The 18,445-nt window shown below is 47.1% G+C and overlaps 2 protein-coding genes across 4 annotated transcripts; one reads left to right on the plus strand and one right to left on the minus strand.

Annotated features, from left to right (window-relative positions):
* Nucleotides 1–322: 322 nt before the first annotated feature.
* On the plus strand, nt 323–12,385 carry LOC127599639 (disks large homolog 4-like). 3 transcript variants are annotated; one of them, XM_052063735.1, is made up of 20 exons: nt 323–492; nt 580–690; nt 1,405–1,475; nt 2,131–2,256; nt 4,475–4,525; nt 5,656–5,780; nt 5,841–6,010; nt 6,079–6,215; nt 6,349–6,499; nt 8,270–8,538; nt 8,615–8,717; nt 8,858–8,954; nt 9,017–9,193; nt 9,270–9,307; nt 9,384–9,422; nt 9,708–9,809; nt 10,588–10,760; nt 10,868–10,977; nt 11,059–11,150; nt 11,974–12,385. In XM_052063735.1, exons 1-20 carry the CDS (start codon nt 474–476, stop codon nt 12,078–12,080), a joined length of 2,268 nt encoding a protein of 755 aa, XP_051919695.1. In that variant the 5' UTR covers nt 323–473; the 3' UTR covers nt 12,081–12,385. The 3 variants fall into 3 exon arrangements, with proteins under 3 accessions (XP_051919695.1, XP_051919702.1, XP_051919708.1); XM_052063742.1 differs by lacking the exons at nt 323–492; nt 580–690; nt 1,405–1,475 and adding an exon at nt 1,720–1,878; XM_052063748.1 differs by lacking the exons at nt 323–492; nt 580–690; nt 1,405–1,475; nt 2,131–2,256 and adding an exon at nt 2,400–2,832.
* Nucleotides 12,386–12,936: 551 nt separating this feature from the next.
* LOC127599774 (rano class II histocompatibility antigen, A beta chain-like) lies at nt 12,937–18,321 on the minus strand. The gene is made up of 6 exons (XM_052064009.1): nt 18,153–18,321; nt 17,543–17,815; nt 15,722–15,935; nt 15,580–15,647; nt 14,172–14,285; nt 12,937–14,099 (listed from the first exon to the last, which is right to left on the minus strand). Exons 1-6 carry the CDS (start codon nt 18,205–18,207, stop codon nt 14,074–14,076), a joined length of 750 nt encoding a protein of 249 aa, XP_051919969.1. The 5' UTR covers nt 18,208–18,321; the 3' UTR covers nt 12,937–14,073.
* Nucleotides 18,322–18,445: the final 124 nt, after the last annotated feature.

The raw sequence follows: 18,445 nt of genomic DNA on the forward strand, positions 1-18,445 counted from the left end.
TAGACTGTTACTCTGTTTCTTTTTTTTTTTTTGGTAAAGAATACTGAGCAGAAAATCAACAAAGAAGACTAAGAATGGCCTGCGTCTGCCAGCCACACCTCCAGTTAGTGTCAGAAGAACTTTGAGGATTTGAGAAAGTTGTCAAAAAAAAGGTCCGATGTAGACTGTCTTAATGTTTGTCAAGTCTACCCCTCAGTTTTTATGTTGCGTGGGCTCACCAAAAACTGCGAGAAAACATGTCTTTGCCGTCCTGCCTGCGTCGCCCGATCATTCAAATAAAACAAGACAATTTTGGACAATTTTGAAAAAATTGGACTTGAATTTTACCAAACGATGTCAGCGATTACTTCATGTGTGATTGATTCCTGCCTTTGGGCTTAAGTGGAGTCCATCTAACGAGCAGACTCCACTACCCAGCATGCAGTGCTCCTGGCAAATCCCTAAAGAGGATTTCTGTGGAATCACAGGACAACATGCCGCTGAAGCGAGACGGTGAGATGACCTTTTAGTCATTTTTCTCAAACGCTTCTTTGCATTGTGCGCGCGGTGCCTTGGCTTATGCCTTGCGTCCGTTTCCAGACACTCAGCGAGCGCTGCAACTGATGGAGGCCTGCTCGGAGGGGGTCAAAGGGAGAGAAGCTGAGAAGCTGCTCAACATCTTCCAGAGTGACCTGTTTCAGGCGTTGCTTGGTACTGCAATTTCACTTCTCGGGCACTGACACTAATGTTGAAATGTGTGTAGTGTATATCTGCATACAGTGGGTATAAAAACTTCACACACCCCTGCTCAGATTTGTGTGACAAAAAAAGAAAACAAAATGGGATGTAGCTGTGTTCAGAATGAATCACATTAAAATGTAAAATGGGAGTCAGCACACACCCAGCAACATTTAAAATGTCTTTTATTAACCCCAAATGAAGTTCAAATGTTCTACAACGCATTTTACTTTGAGTCATGTAAATATATTCGCTTAAAGCCCCATCTGGCCGCAATGTCTCTTACCGGGTCGTCGTGGGGCTTTTCCACGCTGTGATTACGGGGCGCTCTAAAGCGAAATCCTGGTCCACAAGTTGATTATCAAGGCAACCCCCCCCCCCCCAAAACATCTTTACTGCTCTTGTTCTTCCGCTTTCTCCGTGTGGCGTGCGCATAGTCACAGCTGCTAACCAGAACGTGGTGCTCTCAAGTGGTCAGGACAGCAGAAGGGGGAAAAACATTTTCTGGGTATTTAATTAAGGCAGTCTCCCTAATTGATTACTACCGGTACATAGTTCAACAATTATCTTCCAACATGTGTATCTATGAAGTAGAAAGAAATCTCAAAATTTACTAGACAAGGTTTTTAAAGTACAGTGATGATCCAGTATACTTCCAAGCACTCAATATTGTCACCATGTGTGCAGACATCCAGGAGTTCTATGAGCTGACGGTGTGTGAAAGCCACGCGGCCAGCCGTCCGCCGACACCTGTCCAGGTACGCTCGCCGTCCAACGGCCGACCACCTTTCCTTAGCAACAGCTGCATCACACCATGGCAACGAGAGCACAGCCCCCTCCTCTCCTCTCTCCTCTCTCTTTCTGTCGTCAAGGAGGTGACCCCCCCCCCAGCAGAAAATAACACTCGTTGCATCGCGCCCCCGCCCCCCTTCTCCCCCTCCTCCTTCTCATTGGCTCATTGTCGACAGACGGTGGGAAGCGGAGGAGTAGAACAGCGGAGGGGGGGGGGGCACTAAGCGCGATCTAAGTGTGTGTGTGTATGTGTGTGCGTGTGTGTGTGCGTGTGCGTGTGTGTGTGTGTGTGTGTGTGTGTGTGTGTGTGTGTGTGTGCGTGTGTGTGTGTGTGTGGATATGGACTGCCTCTGCATTGTCACCACCAAGGTAAGAGCAGAGCGCCACACATCAGCATGCTCATGTGTGTCTTTAACATAAGCCGCCTGTATTTACACGTGTGTGCGTGTGTTTGCGTGCGTTAACTAGAACATACCACTTGTGTGTCTTCCACTTCCTGCTCCTCACTCGGGTCACACAAATGTTGGAAGACGGCGCCGCCGGCTGTTTCCGGGTCACGCTAGTCGCCGAATGCTAAAGTTCGTGTTGTAACTGTGTGTGTGTGTGTCCCCACCCTCGCAGAAGTATCGTTACCATGACGACGACGACGACGACGACCAGCCAAGCCCTGGAAACGTGACAGACGGACACGCCCCTGAGTTCGGGCGCGCACACCTGGACACCCTCGCACGGCCTGCAGCGCTCACTGTACGTACTGACACACACATGCACATGTATTCCTGCTTGTCGCCATAGCAATGGGCAAAAAAATGGAGGAGGGGGGGTCTCCATGGCAGCAATATTTTGTGTGTGTGTGTGTGTGTGTGACATCATGGAGGGGAGGTGATTCCTGGTATGGGTGGGGGAGGGGGCAGAGAGAGGGAGAGAGCGAGAGAAGAAACACAGCAGTTGAGTTGAGCGCAGCGAGCGGGGGAGGATGAGGATGAGGATGAGGATGACGAGCGCCGAAGAGCGTCGTCTTCTCATCGCTGGATTTGCTCGTTAGTCCTTTTTTTTTTTTTTTTTTTTTCCCTGACTGGGATGAGCCACGTTAACGATCACGGCAAGACCTAACAAGGGTGCCCGATCGTTCATCCGTCACTCCTCCATCTTTATGTAAGCCCCAAGCCCACTATCCCCCCCCCCCCACCCCCTTACCGCGAAGGGGGCAAGACGCTGCGTAGACAGGAAGTGATGTTTGTGTCGGTGTGGTACGCCAAGAAGATGGGACGTCGCTTCATCAACAACGTACGCAGAGCCAAGAGACACAGACAGAGGATGATGGTAACGTTACAAGTTCACCTTTTACTCAGCCCGACCAATCAGGGGGGGCGGGGATAATTGCCCGGCTTGTCGGTTGCTTCGGTCAGCATCACGGGCAGCGTGGCGTAGGGGTGATTTGCGAGTCTGGCAGGCAGTTCTGAGGTAGGGATTTGGGCCCCGCTTCTGTGTGTGGTTTGACGGTACCGGCTTCCTCCCACATTCCAAAAAGCTGCAAGAAAGCCGCCTCCTCTTCATCCTCCTCATTGTGCGATAAACGTTCATTTTTGACCTCCACGCGCACGCACTCACGGAGGTGTCATGGGAAACTGAGTGTGAAGTGTAACTAACATCGCCGTTACATAATCACAGACTCCACAATCTCCTCCTCCTTCTCCTGGACATAAAACGTGTCATCTCCTCATCCTTCCACCTGCCACACAACCCGTTCTGCTCCCCGATCAGGTCAGGATTTGTTACCTCTGCCAAGCATGAAGTGTTGGTCAACCCTTGGAAGCAGCGAAAATCCTCCCAATAATTGACGTTCCCCCTAAAAACAATCATAAGTTCCCTTGTTAATAATTTAAACTGTAAATATACAACAAACACTTAAATATCATTTTAAGATCATCATTTTGATGTTAATCTGAAAGAATAAATCTCAGATGAGTACAAAAATTAAAATTCACCTCAGTTCATAGGAAGCAACAGAGGCTTCAAGCTCAGAAGCCTCTGCTGTTTACTGTCAGAGTAAAAAACAAAAGTGAATTACACTTTGTGTATTCTATACAAGACAACAAAATTGTCTTAAAAATGCTACCACTAGCTTAATGCTAACACTTAATGGAAAATGCCAAAGACCAGCTAATGGATAGCCTATAAGCAACACAAATGGTGCAGCCATACATGTAGGCAGACAATTTCACAAAACGTATACAGTATATTCCTTAGCCTCATCATCATCATCATCATCATCATCATAATAACTGCAGCAGCTTCCTGAGGCACAGTGCAGTAGATTTAAAACTATAATTCACTTATGTCTGCATGATTCTATCATACTGCCACCGAGGCGCATCGCCACGAATGAAATCGAAGCATTAAATTGTGATGCACAAACTATTTAATTCTGTTAAATTCAGTTTGTTTTGGACGAGGGCTATAAAATAGAATGCTCGTTTCCTTAGTGAACATACTACACATCTTAGTTCTTTTTATGTGAGGGAGATTTACGTTTAACCTGGGTCGTTAGTGGAGAGGCTTTTTCACATGTCTTTGACATGTAGTCATATGAGTTTGAAATTATGTTTCAAGTGTTTCGCTCTTGTCGTTTATTGTTTAAACTATTCATATAGGCATTTATGAATATTTTTAAAGGGGTGTCACTTCCTTTTTTTTTTTTTTTTTTTTTTCTGCCCTCCCACAAATCGCGTACATCGGGAGCGCCATCTCCTGCCTCGTTGCACAAGCCGCACGCAGGACAGGCGGAAGTGATGTCATAGCAACGGCCAAGACTTGGGAGAGAGAGAGAGAGAGAGACTCGCCTGGGTCCTGAAGGCGACTGTTGCCATGGCAACCGGTCGTCAGAAGTGTGTGTGGGGGGGGGGGGGGGGTCGTAGGCTGTTTTGCGCCGAATGTGATTTTAACCCTTGGTGGGATTTCGCAGATGAACGGATCCGAAGGAGAGCTGGAGTATGAGGAGATCACACTTGAGAGGGTAAGCAGGCACGTACATCATGCATACACAAAGGCACACAGATGGGGACCTTCTTCATCATATTTGCTGTCACACATAAATGATGCTTGTATTTTTATTTCCAGAAAGAGAACTGGTTAGGAACAAATATGTCTTAGATTACAAAACACCATAATCCCGGATAGGTTTAAGTAACATGTTTCATGCTAGCAGTGTCAAACTTTTTCATTCTGTTGGCATTTCATTGATCCTAAATTAATTAACAGCATACCTTGATTTACGAGTGACCTCACTTGGGGGATTTGGGTAGTTCGGGCAATTTGTGTTGACTTTCAGGTTATGAGTGCTCATGACAAAATTTGCTAGCTAATAATAACGGCAACTGTGTCACGCTGTCAGCATCAAAGTGTGCAGAATCATTCACGTTCATAAAGTGCTTTCGAAAAGTAATCCGACAGCTGTCTTCAGCATTGCTAGCCGCTAGCTCGGCTGCCACTCAAGACCGGCAACAGGCGCAGTCGGAGATTGAATATTTTTAGGGATGCCGTTTGTGTCCTTAAAGGCAGTTGCAAATCGCAACGGTTAACGGCATTGCCTCAACGTTTGGAAAACGAGTGAAGTCAACCTTTATGCCGTGACACACTGATGTGGACAACTTCAAACAAAAGCCTACCTCGGGATTGATGTCCGGATATTATTTGGTTGAGAAAAGTGGATATTGAAGTGGGCCTTGATAGCGAATTGACGGCGTTATGCATAGCATGACGTTTTGTTGCTGCAGTAAATGTCTAAACGAGGTAATTTTTTTTGTCATGTTAACACCATTGTATAATATAGTCCCCCCCTCCCCCCCATATTTGTGATAATTTATTAGGGGGGCTAAATGCATATTATGCACAGATTTTACAGTATTCTAACACGGATGACACCAAAATGGCTGTAGAAACAAGCATATATTCTTTATCCTCTGCAAAAAATGTGAAATATTTACAGTAGCTTACTGGGTCACCTATTGTAGTTGTGAATATTTTATTAGTTTTCAGAGGCTGGATTGGATTAATGCCATTTGCATTCATTTTTGTTATTGTTGCTTTTATCTCAGCGCAGCAGTTTGAGGTTTAGAAGTTTAACACCCGCGCGTGCGTGTGCAGGGAAACTCCGGGTTGGGCTTCAGCATCGCAGGAGGAACCGACAACCCTCACATTGGAGATGACCCGTCCATCTTCATCACCAAGATCATCCCCGGAGGAGCCGCCGCGCAGGACGGACGTCTGAGGTACGCACGCGCATGCGCGCGAGCGCGTGCACATGTCAATGTTTGCGCGTCTTTTCACAGGGTGAACGACAGCATCGTGTTTGTCAACGACGTGGACGTGCGCGAGGTCACGCACTCGGTGGCCGTGGAGGCCCTGAAAGAGGCGGGGCCCGTGGTGCGGCTCTACATCCTGAGGCGACGTCCGCTCAACGAGCACGTCGCCAAGATCAAGCTGATGAAGGGACCCAAAGGTCGTAACGCGGACGTCTGAGTTTGACCCCGCTCGGAAAGGAAGGATTTTGAGATATTTTGCCTGCAGGTCTGGGCTTCAGCATCGCCGGCGGGATCGGCAACCAGCACGTCCCCGGCGACAACAGCATCTACGTCACCAAGATCATTGAGGGCGGCGCGGCGCAGCGCGACGGGCGGCTCCAGATCGGCGACAAGATCCTGGCCGTACGCAAACTCTCTCTCTATTTGTCTCTGCGTCTTTGTGGATTTATATTTAATGAATATAAGTCTGCGTCTTCGTTTGTATTTTCATCCGCTTGTGCCAACCCACCTGACTGCCGAGCTTTGACCCCTGTAGGTCAACCATTTGTCTCTGGAGGACGTGCTGCACGAAGACGCCGTCTCGGCCCTGAAAAACACGGGAGAGGTGGTCTACTTGAAGGTGGTCACGCCCACCTCGCACTACATCCACCCGGCCGAGCGATTCAGCCCTCCGGACCTCACCAGCTGTACGTCCGCTGTCGAAATAACCGTGTTCAATGTTGAAATGAGTGAAGGAGCGTCAGTTACCAACCCACACCGCTACCGCTACAGGCCGATACCACACCCCACGGCCTCCTTTTTCATGGGCGCACAGTGGGGTGCGGCGGAATCAAGTATACTGTGCATGTTTGCGCTGTACTACAGTATTCACACTCGCGGCGTATCAAAACTTTTTCTCAGACGTTGCTTTGGGTGCGATCCAAAATATGAATTGCCATTGCACGATGTGGGAACGTCGCAAAGGACAGCCCATTTAATAATAACATTCATTCATTCAGGGCGGCCCGGTAGTCCAGTGGTTAGCACGTCGGCTTCACAGTGCAGAGGTACCGGGTTCGATTCCAGCTCCGGCCTCCCTGTGTGGAGTTTGCATGTTCTCCCCGGGCCTGCGTGGGTTTTCTCCGGGTGCTCCGGTTTCCTCCCACATTCCAAAAACATGCGTGGCAGGCTGATTGAACACTCTAAATTGTCCCTAGGTGTGAGTGTGGGTGTGGATAGTTGTTCGTCTCTGTGTGCCCTGTGATTGGCTGGCAACGATTCAGGGTGTCCCCCGCCTACTGCCCGAAGACAGCTGGGATAGGCTCCAGCACCCCCCGCGACCCTAGTGAGGATCAAGCGGCTCGGAAGATGAATGAATTCATACCACACCCATGAATTCATTCATTCATTCATCTTCCGAGCCGCTTGATCCTCACTAGGGTCGCGGGGGGTGCTGGAGCCTATCCCAGCTGTCTTTGGGCAGTAGGCGGGGGACACCCTAAATCGGTTGCCAGCCAATCGCAGGGCATTTAATTTAATAATAACACGGAAGCTTTCACAGATACTCCAAAAATCAATTTCCGTGTTTCCGACCAGACAAATAGAGTCGATAGACTAGAGCACACATTTTGTATCTTACGACACTGTTGAACCAAGTTTATAATTTCATATGATGATGATGCGATAATATAACAATAATAATAATAGGTGGCCTGCTGGTCGAGTGGCCTCACAGTGCAGAGGTTGTGGGTTCGATCCCGGCTCGGGCCTTCCTGTTTGGAATTTGCATGTTCTCCCGGTGGGTTTACTACGGGTACTCGGGTTTCTGATTGAACACTCAAAATTGTCCGCAGGTGTGAGTGTGAGCACTGATGGTTGTTCGTCTGTGTGTGCCCTGCGATTGGCTGGCAACTGGTTCAGGGTGTCCCCCGCCTATTGCCCGAAGACAGCTGAGACAGACTCCAGCACCCCCCGCGAAACTTGCGAGGATAAAGCGGATCCGAAAATGGATGGATGATGCGATCATCAGCACTTTACTCTATTTTGCCGATCCGTCCTCCATCCGCGAGCCGGGTACCCTTCTGTCATCGTCCCTCTGTCCTTATTCATATAATAATTGTCCTCCGTACCCATCAGTGCGCATTTTTTTAAAACACTCATGTTTTAGTCTCCCAATCCCCCGCATCCACCACCACCAGAAAAAAACAGAGTCCGTGCATATGATGCCGTGGCAGAGAGGCTAATGTTAGAGGCAGAACCGAGCCCAGCCTTCGGGGGGGGCACATGAAATGCATGGGGGAGATTATTACTCCATACATGCATATTTTTTTGACCCAACAATTACATGAATTCAAGATGAATTAAAAAAAGAAATACCATTCAGTATAAGTGGTAGATCAACAACTTTTGAATGAATGCAATTCACCTCGTCGTCTTTTTCATCCTGCCCTGGACATGTTTCCATCTCCTCCATGCAGCCTACATGGAACCGGACTACATGTGCGATTACCCACAAGCCCTCCCGCCGCCGTCCCCGCGCCGCTACTCGCCGCTCCACCGCGGCATGATGGTCGAGGACGACTACGGCCGAGAGCCCCGCCGCGTCTGTGTGCAACGTGGCGCCAGTGGCCTGGGCTTCAACATCGTGGGCGGCGAAGACGGCGAAGGGATCTTCATCTCCTTCATCCTCGCCGGGGGGCCGGCGGACCTCAGCGGAGAACTCCAGAAGGGCGACCAGATTCTCAGCGTGCGTGTGACACACACACACGCGTGCGCACACGCCCGCCCGGCATCGCTGACGGTATGTGTGTCTGTGTATGTAGGTGAATGGCGTGGATCTCAGGTTTGCGACACATGAGCAGGCCGCAGCCGCTCTCAAGAACGCAGGTCAAACGGTTACCATAGTAACACAGTACAGACCCGAAGGTGAGCGCACGCGCGTTCATATACGCACCATCAGCTTGTTGATATCGGTGCGTTTACAAAGTCACCGTGTCCGTGGGTGCGTGTGCCTGTTTGTGCGGGTGTTTTTGCGTGTCTGTATTTCAATGTGTGGATGTGTGTAGAATATAGCCGCTTTGAAGCCAAGATCCACGACCTGCGTGAGCAGATGATGAACAGCTCGCCAGGAAGCCTGCGTGCCAACCGGACTTTCTACGTCAGGTAACACACACACACACAGGAAGTAACTCAGCAAGGCGTCGACGCCATCCTATGTGTCGCAGGGCCTTGTTCGATTACGACAAGACGTGGGACTGCGGCGTGCTGTCCCAAGCCCTGGACTTTAACTTTGGGGAAGTGCTTCATGTGATTGACAGCTCGGACGACGAATGGTGGCAGGCCAGACGGGTCAACCAACAGGGGGAGCTGGAGGAGCTCGGATACATTCCATCCAAACACAGGTGAAGAACTGCAGCCACCCTCGTGTCTGCCTTGGGTTTGCGACTGATGCCGTGTGTTTGTGTGTGTGTGTTTCAGGGTTGAGAGGAAGGAGTGGTCCCGAATGAAACCGCAAGGCAAGTTGTGCAGTGATGACAAATTCATTGAGGGGGTGAAGGGGCAGTGTGTAACTGTTGTGGTTTCGTGCTGCAGGGCTGGTCCAGAGCTATGAGGCGGTGGCGCAGACTGAAGGTGGGTTGGGGGAGTGAGAGGGGCTTGACGCAAGAATAGATTTCACGGAAGGAAAAAAAAAAAAGGTTAATCGGTGAATGGTAAAGCATGAATGGGTTGGGGTTCACTGGCAAGTGACCCGTTTTACAAAAGGATAGGATATATCGAGGGTATCAGTACAACTACAAAAACAACCAAAGAAAGCAAAAAGGTGTACCACGAATTTTCTCACAGACAGAGTAAAACGTGAGCAAAATGAACGTGACGCACCACTAACTAACCACTAACCACTAACTGTTTCCGCAGTGGACTACGCCCGACCCATCATCGTCCTGGGACCCACCAAAGACCGAGTCAACGACGACCTGCTCACAGATTTCCCGGACAAGTTCGGCTCCTGCGTACCACGTGAGTGCGACTCGCTCGGCTAAAACTCAACTTGACCGAGTCATGAATTACGGTGGTGCCTTCACTTCAAATTGGCCTGAGGAAAAAAAGCCATCATTTGGACAGTTTGATTGCTTCAACAAGCAAAACATGAGCGCTGTATAGTGGCTGTCGGGTCAAATCACTTGACAGAAAGCGGCACTTTGGCAAATGGTGAATAATTCTCGAAAAAAATAGCCTTGAAGCTGTTTATTATAAATCCTAGTTGAGGTTTACTGTCAAATTAAACCTACCACTTGGAGAATTACACATCGTGTTATTAAAACCAGCCCAATTTAGCGTTTAATCCGCTAGCCCAATGCTAATGCTAACGTAGATTGGAAAATGTATATTTTGCAACTGATATTTGAACACAAACATTGTCTCAACGCTTTGAGACATTCAATATAAGTACTCACAGTCACATCTTCTTTATCCTTTGTAAGAGCTGATCTGATCATTTGTGCTGTAAATGTGTCCATGTACATTGGTGTCAAAATCGAGGCCCGGGGGCCAGATCTGGCCCGCCACATCATTTTATGTGGCCCGCGAAAGCAAATCAACTTCCATGGCGCTTACTAAATTCTGTATCCAAATTTCAAATTCTCATACGTAACAGAGAGCTATTGTAAGATTTTCTTGTGACCAAACCTCTCATTACAGTAACTTACACAGCAGTTGAATTATTTCCCGATTAAAAAAAAAAAAAAAAGAAAAACATTTTACATGCACATATGTGACCTCCTCGTAACCTCTGCAGACACGACTCGCCCCCGGAGGGACTACGAGGTGGACGGTCGGGACTACCACTTTGTGGCATCCCGCGAACAGATGGAGCGCGACATCCAATCGCATCACTTCATCGAGGCGGGCCAGTACAACAACCACCTGTACGGCACGTCGGTGCAAAGTGTCAGACAGGTTGCCCGCCAGGTGAGACGCTCCTTTCGCTCCGATGACGGCGACGCCGGGCAAACTTCGGGTTGCCATGACGATGCTTGCATACGCGTTCTCTTATCGGCCTTGCTACGCCTTTGTAGGGCAAGCACTGCATACTGGATGTGTCAGCCAACGCCGTCAGGAGGCTGCAGGCCGCTCAGCTCCACCCCATCGCGATCTTCATCCGACCGCGATCTCTGGAGAACATCCTGTTAGTCCGTCACAGGCCACCTGCTCACTGGTCAAGAAATATTCTCATTTTGTGTGTTTGTGTCTGTGTTCGCATGTGCAGTGACCTGAACAAGCGTCTGTCTGAGGACCAGGCCAGGAAAGTTCTGGATCGAGCCATCAAAATGGAACAGGACTTCCTCGAGTGTTTCACTGGTAAATATGTTTGCTGGCTACTGTGCACCTGGAAAGTACTCACAGTGCTACACTTTTTTTTAATGATTTGTGTCTTTTGTACAATAGTTCAGTCCAAAGGTGTCAAACTCAAGGCCAGGGGCCCAGATCTGGCCCGCCATATCATTCTATGTGGCCTGCGAAAGCAAATCAAAGATGGCAACTTTCATGATGATTTCTAAAATCGCTACCAAAATTTCAAATTCTCATTTTTAATAAAGAAGAGTGATGCTGTAAGCATTTTCTTGTTCTCTAACCCCTTATTTCAGCAACTTAAACAATGGGTGAATAAACATTTACTCATGACTTCTTAATATGGTTTCAGTCGTAACGGCCCTGCCAGGAAAACTGTAACTAAAATGTAGCCCGCGACAAAGATTAGTTTGACAGTACATGCATACATACACTGTATCTAAATTACTCTTCTGAAATGCCCTTAATCAATAACTTGCGGCTATTACATTTCTTGAAATTGTGATACTGAAAACATCTCTTTTAATGCTGAAAGGTTTGAATTAATAATGAAATGCCATTAAAAAAATAATCATAATATTCTGCCAGGCAGTTCAACCGATTTCAACAAATGCATGTCAGAAAATTGCTCTGGAGTTCAATAGAAACAGATAAAAGATGGAATGGACCAAAAAAAAAGGAACTTCCCTTGATCCCAAGCCATTTTCTGAGCCGCTTATGCTCACGGGGGTCGGCGGGTACACTGGAAGTTACGAATGTTAAACGCGCTGCCCGTTGACGTTGTTTGTGGGCGTGACTGTCCAGCTGTTAACGTGTGTGCGTGTGTGTGCAGCCATTGTGCACGGGGACACCTTCGAGGAAGTGTACCACCAGGTCAAAGTGGTCATCGAGGAACAGAGCGGCCCATACATCTGGGTGGTGACCCGCGACCGGCTCTGATTGCACAAAAGACCACCCCCCCCACCCCCGCCCCCCTCCTGTGCACATGTTGTGTAACCATGGCAACGCAGGAGCGGGTAAAGTATGATCAGTGTAGAGTGTAGGTAATGTGTTTATATTCTGCTATTTATTTACGGATTGATTCATTGATGGATGTTATATACACACACCGTGTGCGTGTGTAAATACAACGATGGGGCTCAAACACACACACAGACACACACACACACACAGTGAATTCAGGGCTTTGAGATCACAAGATGCTTTGCTGGGCCATGTCCGAACCACCGCCCCCCACCCCCACATGGACTACACCTCCCACAATTCCTTTGTGCAACACTGTGGCCACGCACCTCCACTGTACAGCACAGAGACTCGGTGAGCGAACACGAACAGCCGACAACTGTCAACCGACATTTCCCAATGATTTCTCCCATGCCGCTGCGTCGGCGGGAAGAAAATCGGCAAATGAATTTGTGGAAATCTTGGAATAAATTGCTTTAAAAAAAAAACAGCCAAGTCTCCTGACTCATGGCTGTGTGCGAATGGATTGCAATTCCGCAACAGGCAAAGTGACCTAAAGGCACTCTCCTTTTTGACTTTTTTTTAAAAAAACAATTCAGCCTGCTAATCAGAATGAGTTGGGCGGATGAGGCTGTGACTATTTTTCCTGATTATTTGACATTTCATTCTCCTGATGGGAATTTTTGTTTGACAAATGAGGACAGAGTGTACTAATATCAGAATAAATGCTCAAACGGCTTTCCTTACTTCTTGGCTTCCGGTCTTGAAGTCCTCAACCGCTTTACCGTCTTTCTCTCTCACGCACACACACAAACAAAAAAAAGACAACACATCACAATCACTTAAGTTTATTCATTGAAAAAAAGCCAAATAAAGTAATCGAGCCTGGTCTGGTCCAAACTGTTATAGCCTGATCTCATCTGGTCTGTTCTCAAATCTAATCTTGTCTGGTCCTCCACCACCCTTCTAGTCAAGTGTGTTGTAGTCTTGTCGAATCTTGTTTTGTTCTTCACTGAAGTTTCTAGTTTGATTTATTGTAGTCTTGTGCTGTGAGGGTCTGTTTTGGTCTAGTCTGGTGGTCTGTCGTTGTCTCGGTGTCTGGTGTGGTTGTCCGCTGATCTGTACTGTTATATTCTTCACTGATCTTTTCTAGAGTGATTAAATGTAGTCTTTGCTGGGCGGGCGAGTTGCATGCTAGTCTAATCTGGCCCGTACTAGGATAGTGTTGGCTGTTGCATTAGTTGTAGTCTGTCCTGTACCGTTCCTGTGGTCTCATCTGGGTTTGCTTTGTTTTGTCTTGAACATGGATCGGCAACTCCGGACCGAGAGAGCCGCGGTCCTGCTTGTTTTCAAAGTTTCCCCTTCCTCCGACGCACCCGATTCAAACGCAGAGCTCATCAGCAGGCTCTTTAAGAGCCTGATAACGGCCATGATCCCTCGAATTAGGTGTGTTGGAAGAGGGAACTTCTAAAACAAGCAGGACTGCGGCTCTCTCGGACCGGAGTTGCCTACCCCTGTTCTAGACTGTGCTAGTCCAGCATGTGGTAGATTTGTCTGTTCTGTGCAAGTCAAATTTAATGTGGCCTGTTGTAGTAGTCCATCTAACCTGGTCTTGTTCGGTATGTGGTTGACTTGACTACACTGTTTTAGTCTGGTCTGCTGGAGTCTAGTCCAGATCGTACTGGTCTATACTAGTCTTCCCTGATCTGGTTGGTCGTAGTCTGATCATGTCATTTGTCATTTGGACTAGTTTAATAATAAAAGGCTAGTCATCATGTGCAGCGAGGCAAATCATTTTGGGTGAGAGCCGGAGTCAGTTAAGCAGGACAAATCGGCAGCCACTGAGTTGTCTCATAAAGCTAAAATGCTGAGCAACCGATCCAATCCATTGATCAGTCAGTGCAAGCAGAAACATGTACAATCTTGATCATATACGGCAGAGCTCAAGCGGGTTGGTCCATGAGCCGTATCAGTCGGTGGGAACCAGAATGCGACCTGCGTCCAGAATTCGAGAAGAAGAGTCAAGAAGAAGGAGAAGAATCACATGACACGCGGAACAAGTCTTACCGCGACACTGCTTGCGGTAGTACAAGAAGCCTCCCAGGGAAAGGACCACACCCAGAGTCAGTCCAGCCCCACCGATGGCCAGCTTGTTTTTCTCCGACTTGTGGAGGGACGGATCTACCCGGAGCCAAGTTACAAACACAACCAAACAAGGAGGTGAGTGAGACAGGTGAGTTAAGAGAGACACCACAGTGACACGGATGAGCGACTCGGACATGTTCGAGCGGTGCTTTTCAAATTCATAACATCACGGAGCATCTTGGAAAAAGATTTAGCTCTGGCCACCGCCATTGTAGCCAACGTTTAAATCCAGTAGCATGGCAGACTGAAATGTTTATCAAAATGAAATGTTTTATCCCTAAAGTTGACTTTCAAAACTTCAAATTGAAAACAAAATGAACAAAGTTGTGATACCGTGAGAGAAAACATCCCTCAGGTTTACAGGAGTAAACTCAATATGTAAATGGAAGGCCGGGGAGGGGGGGCATTATTCCAGACTACAATGCAGAGTACAAAAAATATTTAAAAAAGAGAAAACACTGAAAAACAAAGCAACAGCAAGTTGGAGTGTTACATGTCAGATGTATACTATATGAGAATGATCCAAGCAAAAACTCAATAACTTTACAGCGGAGGTCTTCAATCCTGTTCCTCGAGGGCCACCGTCCTGTTTTTCACCTGAACACACCTAATTCAAATGATCGGATAATCAGCAAGGTCCGGAGAGGCCGGATAACAATTCTGATCATCTGGTGCGTTGTGGCGGGGAATAAAGGAAGGCGGTCAGGACAGCGGTTCTTAAAGAACAGGATTGAAGACCCCCGCTTTACAGAAATAAAGGCGTCGAGCATAAAGTTAATGTGTAAAACCTCAACATAAGCTCAATTTTGGGGGGCGAAATAAAGTTGTATTATTACGATTAAATTATGTAGTTTTACCAAAATAAAAAGTCAAAATCTTTCAAGAGAAAATTACATATCAGTTGTAACATTAGAAACGAACTGAATTTATTTAACCAAAAGTAGCTGTAACATAATGCAGGTTGATTTTTAAAAAAAAATTAATTAATGGTTGTTCGTTTCTGTGTGCCCTGCGATTGGCTGGCAACCGATTCAGGGTGTCCCCCGCCTACTGCCCGAAGACAGCTGGGATAGGCTCCAGCACCCCCCGCGACCCTAGTGAGGATCAAGCGGCTCGGAAGATGAATGAATGAATGATTAAATTAATACATACTACATGTCAAGATGGGGGGAAAAAATTATACAACTGAGTTGTAGTTAGGCAGCGGCCACTAGAGGGAGCCCTTGAACCACTAATAATCCTGATACCACAGAATTACTTCTTTCAACTGAGACTGCGGGGTTGATAGGGAACAGGTGAGAGCGAGGCGGTTGAGCCAGACGAGCATTACCCCAGTCCACATGCAGAGGTTTCTCAAGGCTGGCGTGTTCCACCACACAGGTGATCTTCTCTCCGGACCTTGGAAACAAATGCCAACCGTTACTTGGTTTTCATGGCCGCCTACGTCACGGTGCGACGGCGAGTGGACTCACTTTGGCGTGTAGACCAGGTGAGAGTGGACCTGGTAGTACCAGTCGCCGTCGGGCATCTCGTCGGTGGAGGTCACCTCGCCCGTGGCTTCCTCGCCGTCCCTCAGCCAGGTGACGCGGATCTGCTTGGGGTAGAAGTCGTAGACGATGCACACCAGCATGGCGGAGTGGGAGCCCTCCGGAGGAGACTCCGAGTGAAGTCTGATGTAAGGCTTGACTGCAACGGGTCACGCAAGTAAAAGCGCCTGACTTTCAGATGAACGGCGTTGCTCGAAAGTATTTGCAGCACTTCGATTTTTCCACACTTTCTTTTGTGACAGCCGCACCCCCAAATCGATTCAGTTTATTTATTTTTGCTCAGAACAAAAGTCAAATACTAAAGCAGCGGTCCCCAACCTTTTTTTTTTGTCCCAAGGACCGGTTTAATGTCACAATATTTTCAGGGACCGGCACTTATGTCCGGCTGACTACAACAAAATAATATGATATGACATTCATGAAAACCTGTGGTATTTTCTTAATATAATAATAATCACGAATCGTGACACAAAGGGACGTCCGATCTGGCCGCAACACACTCTGGTCGCTATGGTAATGTTTACACGTGCCTTCAAAATAAGATACACAGCAAATAAAAAGTGCATGAAAAATACGACTCATCCATCGCCGCGTATTATGCAGAGTGAAATATTCTCCCGGTAGTTCATATCTGTATTCTAAGTGTTAAGGGATAAAAAAAAAAAGTTATTTTTAAGGGATGGTTATTTTATCCCTATTATAGATTTAATTATTCACCAGATTAATTAATGATAACAATTTTATTCTACCAGACTCAAAATATCCATATTCGTCAGGGCCTTGTCTGGATTATCTCATCCAGTGATTGTTCAGGTGTGGTAATAGTCTGCAGGATCCCGCTAACCCGCTTATACTAGCAGATGTCATTTTTTAAATTAAACTTGTTATTTATATTCATTCATCTTCCGAGCCGCTTGATCCTCACTAGGGTCGCGGGGGTGCTGGAGCCTATCCCAGCTGTCTTCGGGCAGTAGGCGGGGGACACCCTGAATCGGTTGCCAGCCAATCGCAGGGCACACAGAGACGAACAACCATTCGCACTCACACTCACACCCAGGGACAATTCAGAGTGTTCAATCAGCCTGCCATGCATGTTTTTGGAATGTGGGAGGAAACCGGAGCACCCGGAGAAAACCCACGCAGGCCCGGGGAGAACATGCAAACTCCACACAGGGAGGCCGGAGCTGGAATCGAACCCGGTACCTCTGCACTGTGAAGCCCACGTGCTAACCACTGGACTACCGGGCTGCCCCATAATTATTATTATTATTATTATTTAAATCTCGCCCCATGTTTTGGGATTTAACCGAAAACAATGAATGAATGAATGAATGAATGAATGAATGAATGAATGAATGAATGAATTTATATATACATCATTTTAAATAAATCGTAATTAAAGTAACATATAATCAGTGTGATATTCAAACTACATCGTGTTAAAGTGTCTTACAATAACATAAACTATAACCTTTTTCATTATTATAATGGTGCCACTTGGAGAGCTAAATTGTACGCGTTGTAAAAATGTTGAGAACTCGTCGACCCGCCGAATGTGATTTGTTCTCGTATCGTCGTGTTGTCATGATGGATTCGTTTGCGTGCAGAAATGAATTGAATCCATTTTCATTTGAGAAAGGCGACTGTAACATAAGAGCTGCAAATACTTTCCAGACGCCATGTATGTTATTACAGACACGCACGTTTTGTGCTTCTCTTCAGCGGCTGATTATCATGTTTTTGTACCTGACTTGGTGAGTGCAGTTTCGTAGTCAATCGCAATATTGGTTAAACAAATGCGTTCCTTTTTGGCTCTCATGTCGGCGATGATGTCTTTGTCGTTGTTGAAGTAGGTAGCCTGCTTGACGCCAAACTCGGTGTAGCCGACGAACCTATCCAAAGTGCTGCTGAAGCTGACAATCTTCAGTTTGTTGTAGTTGTAAATCTGCAAGTACTCGATGTCATTCGGGTGACTCGAGTTGAACACGCAGACAGTGTCCATATGCATCAGGTAGCCATCTGCCAAAACAAATTATTTCACTCTACGGTTATATACTGTACATTGCGTGCGTGCGTGATGCACGATCTGAAAAATTTCTGCCGATTATATATATTCAGCATTTTTGTGTGTACAATACTGAATGCGTTGTCGCAATTTGAAAAATTAAAAACGTTTCAATCCCACTTCTTTCGTATTACGGTGAGAGGGTGATTTTACAAAAGTGCTGTGCGGCCAACATAGAGTCGCGTGTTTTGCTACTTTGTGAACTCTTGTCACTCCCGACGGTTGGAGCGGTGAGCAATCTCAAAAGCACTGATGCGTATAGTGCATGTAGTTGTATGGAAATGCACGTACCTGTCACGTAGAAGTTGAGGAAAAGGAGGCAGGCGACCCGAGCAAACGTAGCCATATCTTGAAGTCCAGAAAAATGAACTGTGCTTGAATGAGGAATTGACTCTTCATAAAAGTTAGCCCCCGGTCACATGACCTGCGTCAGTTGTTGCCAGGCAAACGAGTTCGCCAACCTGAGCACAAACTAGTCGCCGCTCACAGGATCCAGTCTACCGGTAACCTGAATCCCCTAAATAGAGGGTGTCCATAAAGTGTCTTTACCATCGCAAAAATTTATTACAAATACAATTCATTAG

Source organism: Hippocampus zosterae, chromosome 1, assembly GCF_025434085.1.
Source record: "Hippocampus zosterae strain Florida chromosome 1, ASM2543408v3, whole genome shotgun sequence".
Taxonomy (NCBI): domain Eukaryota; kingdom Metazoa; phylum Chordata; class Actinopteri; order Syngnathiformes; family Syngnathidae; genus Hippocampus; species Hippocampus zosterae.

Bases quoted from the DNA above. Each gene is read 5' to 3' on its own strand.
- LOC127599639 (XM_052063735.1), top strand. The intron at 8,955-9,016 runs GTAACACACACA...TATGTGTCGCAG, and splicing joins AACCGGACTTTCTACGTCAG to GGCCTTGTTCGATTACGACA. The intron at 9,308-9,383 runs GCAAGTTGTGCA...TTCGTGCTGCAG, and splicing joins GTCCCGAATGAAACCGCAAG to GGCTGGTCCAGAGCTATGAG.
- LOC127599774 (XM_052064009.1), bottom strand. From the start codon at position 18,207: ATGGCTACGTTTGCTCGGGTCGCCTGCCTCCTTTTCCTCAACTTCTAC. The intron at 15,648-15,721 runs GTGAGTCCACTC...TTTGTTTCCAAG, and splicing joins CACCTGGTCTACACGCCAAA to GTCCGGAGAGAAGATCACCT. The intron at 14,100-14,171 runs GTAAGACTTGTT...TTCTGGACGCAG, and splicing joins CTACCGCAAGCAGTGTCGCG to GTCGCATTCTGGTTCCCACC.